Raw genomic sequence first — 4,914 nt, forward strand, 5'->3', positions numbered from 1 at the left:
TATATACCTTTATCTATATCTATATTAATATATATATACGTGCGAAAACATGCGAATAAATATATATATATGTGCATATGTATATGTATATATATCCTATATATGTAAATATATGTAAATATATATGTATATGATTATACATATATATATATATATATATATATATATATTCATGCATATAGATATACATATCTATATAGATATATAGATATATTATACTATGTATGTCAATAGAAATATATCTATATTCTCAAAAATACATATAAATCTATATATATATATATATATGTGTGTGTGTACATATGTATGTGTGTATGTATATATATATGGATTTATGTCTGAATATATATATGTGTGTGTGTACGTACGGATGTATGTATATATACATATAAACACATATATATATATATATATATATGTAAACACAAATATATATATATATACACAATGTATATGTTTTGTATATATATATATGTATGTATGTATGTATACAGACATATATATATATATATAATTTATATATATATATATATATAAATTTATATATGTATATCTATTATATATAGTTATATATATATATGCATGTATTTTTGTATGTGTGTATGTATATGTATATATATATATATAGATATATATTTATATGTGTGTGTATGTCTGTGTGTATATGTATGTATATATACATACAGATATATTTTATGCATATATATATAAGTATTAAGTATATATATATATATATATTGATATATAGATAAATAATATATATATGTAATATATATATATATATATATTGATATATAACAAATCTTAATGATTTTATCATTATATGTGAATATAGAATCAAATTTCCATATACGGATGTATGTATTTAAAATCTTGTATAACTCACCAAGCTGTGAATTGTTCGTTCATATTTGTAAGTAGTGTACAGAATCATGTTTTTGAAGTGACGATACTCATTCACTATCGCAATGCCGTTGGTAGCTTAAATAATTGATGATTCGCTTGAAATGTTGTGCATTGGTGACCTATTCAAATGGCTCTCTCATCTTGTATGCACATTAGATTGCTTTACTAATTTTCACATAATACAGCGAAGTCATTTTAACTATTTGCTATGTTGCAGTCGAGATTACTGAACTCTCGCTCGTCGCAACTTCTGGGGCTTTCATTTGCGAGTTCGTCAGCTCGGGAAAAAGATGACCATACTCTGACTTCACCTCATCCTCCATTTCGAGCAGGCGCGCCCCAACTCTATCTACAACTTCCTTGTAGAACCAGCGATCCGCATCAGTCAGCTAAGGTGAGGAACGCGATGCAACGAAAGAAAGCTTATGAATAAAGGCTTGGCATTGTTGTTCTGTCCGAAGTGTTTGGTATGGTTATAAAAAGAGGGCTTGGTCGCTATCACTGGTAATTCGAAGAAAAAATTTACACCGTGGTGTTGACTCACCAACCACTAGGGTCTAAATAACTAGTAATGCTCATGAATGTCGACATTCCTATTTAACGAATTTTAACTATAGATTTGCACACCAGAAAATATACGAACATACTTACCTCCTGCATATTTCCCCCCTCTTCCGCCTTCTGTTTTCTATATTTCGCTAGTATGTCGTCAATTGGTATAGGATCTCCAATTTTAACAACAAACTTCAAACCAGTCGCCGGCATGTAGCTATGTAGTAATCGCAGAGAAAAATACAAATATTTCATGGGTGTCAATTGCTGTTCATGTACAAAATTTGAGGTAAACTAGCGTATGGACAGGCTAAGAACTAGCTCCACCCCTGGGTTGTACGCAATCGGTGCAATAAAACTCAGCCATGGACAGTCATATGATCACAGTAGTTTCCTGGAGATAACAACAGAATGAAACACTGTGGATGCCAATACCTCTCTATTTGGTTGGTTACTTTGTTGAGCTTGATGGTGTTCTGGATACCGTATTGATACACGGGGACAACCAGCGGCGGCGGTGCATCTGGATCACTGTTTGCCACTAGTCGGCCCACGCCCCATTTCAAATCGGAGCCAAGCTTACTGAGAATGGAAGAACGATGTACACAGTGAAGGTCGATTATAGAACTATAACCAGATAATTGTCATATGACAGATTAAGTGACAGAGGACAATCAAAACGACGGAGATCAACTATATCAATTCAAACGCTCCTGCAAAGTCATGGGGATGGGGAAGCGGACCAGTAACCAGCAATAATTCAGCAGTCATTTGAAGATATGGAACTCACCCTGATTGATGAACTCGACCCTCTGGGAATATGTGCACCCACTCGCCAAATCTAACCTTATCACAGGCCTTCTTGAAATTCGGCGCCATCACGCCATTACCTCGGACAATAGGCAAGCTCTTCCCGGCCCCAAAGTATGTCGCTAGAAATGCCCCTTGCTCAAAACAAATTTCCTACGGAATTTAGATAGTAATAGGTTTGAGATGCCACACACCTAGTTAAATCGATATACGCCTCAATACGCCTCAATACGCATACCTGGATGAGTTATATTCGGCCCTCACGTTCCCCATAAAATCACACCAACACTTGTATAATTAAAAAGGTGAGTACCGAGAGGTATAGTAATCTTGAGTACTTTTCCTGGTATATGTAGCCTAGAGAGCTACTTGAACTTAAATATTGAGATGCTATTTCACCCGGCCGGATAGCTCACGGCTAAATGCAAACGCGTGCTGAAATAAACATAGACAAGTGATCATACCAACTCTGCACTTATACCACACCAAGCCAAGTCATTACCTGTGCACACAGACCCCAGCGCATTTTATATGGATTGATGACGTTAGTGAACTTTTGTAAGGAGCTGAAAAGTAATGGCTCGTCTACTGTCGCCAAGTGGTTACTACACGTGATGAGGCCTTGGCCAGGTTTTCGATTGTCCAAATATTTATCCAGATCACCTGTACGGAAGCCGATTAGAAAAAGAAAACACTAAATCGATTGATATCACACAGATCTGCGCCAAAGCGTTGTCCAGCCTCTATCCGTCGCACAGGTTCATAGCTGTCTGACAAAACGATCTGAATCACATATTATGGTCTCTACATCGATCATTTGCCTGCAACTCTTCTAAATGAATAAATTTAAACATTCAGCAAATTTTGTTTGTCCGAGATAGATGCATGAGTGCTTTCTTGCTATAGGAAGATTAGACTGCATGCTTTCTTCTTTCTGGAAAATTAGAAATGACACTCTCATCAAGCTGGAGCCGCACTCTGATCCGCAACTCGAACAAGATCTGCACATTATTTGAAACTGTCCGTGGATAACATCAGGACGCGAATCAACTAGCCATAACATCATAATATATGCATGCCGGCTGACGATGTGGAATACAATGGGCATGCTAAGGTGGAACGATGTGAATACAACGAACATACCGTCAACAATGAAGTCGTTGAAGTACTTGGCGTATATCCGGAACAACGAGCATGTAGGAGCAAGCACCAAAATACGAGCCAGCGCCATCAAAAAAGGCTCCCTTGGACCTGTAAAAAAGCGCAATATATTTGATCATCCGCAACACAATTTGCGAGGACAATAAACGTATACATAAATATCTGCCAATATACCTGCGGTCAAGAAATGAGGCTAATAACGAGTACTAATACTGGATACGAATATCGATCGAATCCTCGTCTCAGACGACTAATAGTACTGCACACTGTAATAAGAACTATAATCTTGGCTAAGCTTCAACTACACATTCCAGGTTCATCAACTTTTGAGCACACATGCCTCTATTAAAATCAGGGTGTTGTGGTACTTCATATCCGGGTGGCGGGATATTCCTTTCCTTAAACACTGGCTCGATTCTCGGGCGCAGGACATATGCCGTGGTGACCGCACCTGTCAGCGCAACCACAGGTATGGATCGTACCACTGCCGACCTCGCTAAGGCCGCAAAAACACGCCTTGTCCACGTAGGGGGCTTAGCTGAGCTCATAATGTGCCTTAAGTTAATTAATTGCTCACCTTTAAGATGGTGCCAACTATATGTGCAACCACCGTGAGTTGCGGAACAACTTTATTATATGTATTTGAACTTCTGTGACGCTGTCTTTTGATGGAAAGTCAATCCAACGCAATCAGACAAGAGAGAAATATGAGCAGCCCCTAAAAAAAATGGAACATTATACATATGACCTGTCTCAGTTTATTTTTAGCGAGTTCATCTTACATGGTTCACTTTACCGGCACACAGCTATTTTCTTTCCAGAAATTTTGTATTATATATGCTTTAGACGTACACTACTGCACCATACAACAAGATTTTCATTATTCTACATAGTACAGTAAACACGATATACATCTACAACACACATACACTACATAGGTATTCATCTACAACTCACATACACTACATACACATTCATCTACAACAAACATACACTACATACACATTCATCTACAATACACATACACTACATACACATTCATCTACATACCTACATATAATGTTTAAATCAAAAGCAGATGTCCGTAGTTTGATGAAAAAGGCTAAGCAGGACAGACTACCGGGATCCTCACATCAAATCAAAGATAAATTAGCAAATTACACAGCAAGTGGGAATTTATCATGCATCTTATGCAGAACCCAAGTCAAATCAGCCGCAGTATGGCCTGCGCATTTAAGGAGTCGGACACACACAGAGAACATTACCGCACTAAAAAAAAAAGCGCAGAATCGGCCACAGGTACACACATCTAGTAGTGAACGGCCGACAAGCTCTAGAACCCCACACAAGCCATCAACATCGACAACTGCTATATCTGCGGAAATAGGCAACGAAGAAGGAATTAAACATATAGATAAAGATGATGTTGGTCACACACCGAAGACTTCAAATACGAACACTACACATGTGGCTGGATTTACGAAG

General features: G+C 37.3%; 1 protein-coding gene across 1 annotated transcript; it reads right to left on the reverse strand.

Moving 5' to 3' along the window:
* Nucleotides 1-849: 849 nt before the first annotated feature.
* Nucleotides 850-4,109, reverse strand: SARC_01830 (hypothetical protein). The gene is made up of 7 exons (XM_014304457.1): nucleotides 3,770-4,109; nucleotides 3,412-3,519; nucleotides 2,771-2,931; nucleotides 2,249-2,421; nucleotides 1,894-2,040; nucleotides 1,558-1,675; nucleotides 850-1,295 (listed from the first exon to the last, which is right to left on the reverse strand). Exons 1-7 carry the CDS (start codon nucleotides 3,975-3,977, stop codon nucleotides 1,113-1,115), a joined length of 1,098 nt encoding a protein of 365 aa, XP_014159932.1. The 5' UTR covers nucleotides 3,978-4,109; the 3' UTR covers nucleotides 850-1,112.
* Nucleotides 4,110-4,914: the final 805 nt, after the last annotated feature.

Source organism: Sphaeroforma arctica, assembly GCF_001186125.1.
Source record: "Sphaeroforma arctica JP610 unplaced genomic scaffold supercont1.76, whole genome shotgun sequence".
Taxonomy (NCBI): domain Eukaryota; class Ichthyosporea; order Ichthyophonida; genus Sphaeroforma; species Sphaeroforma arctica.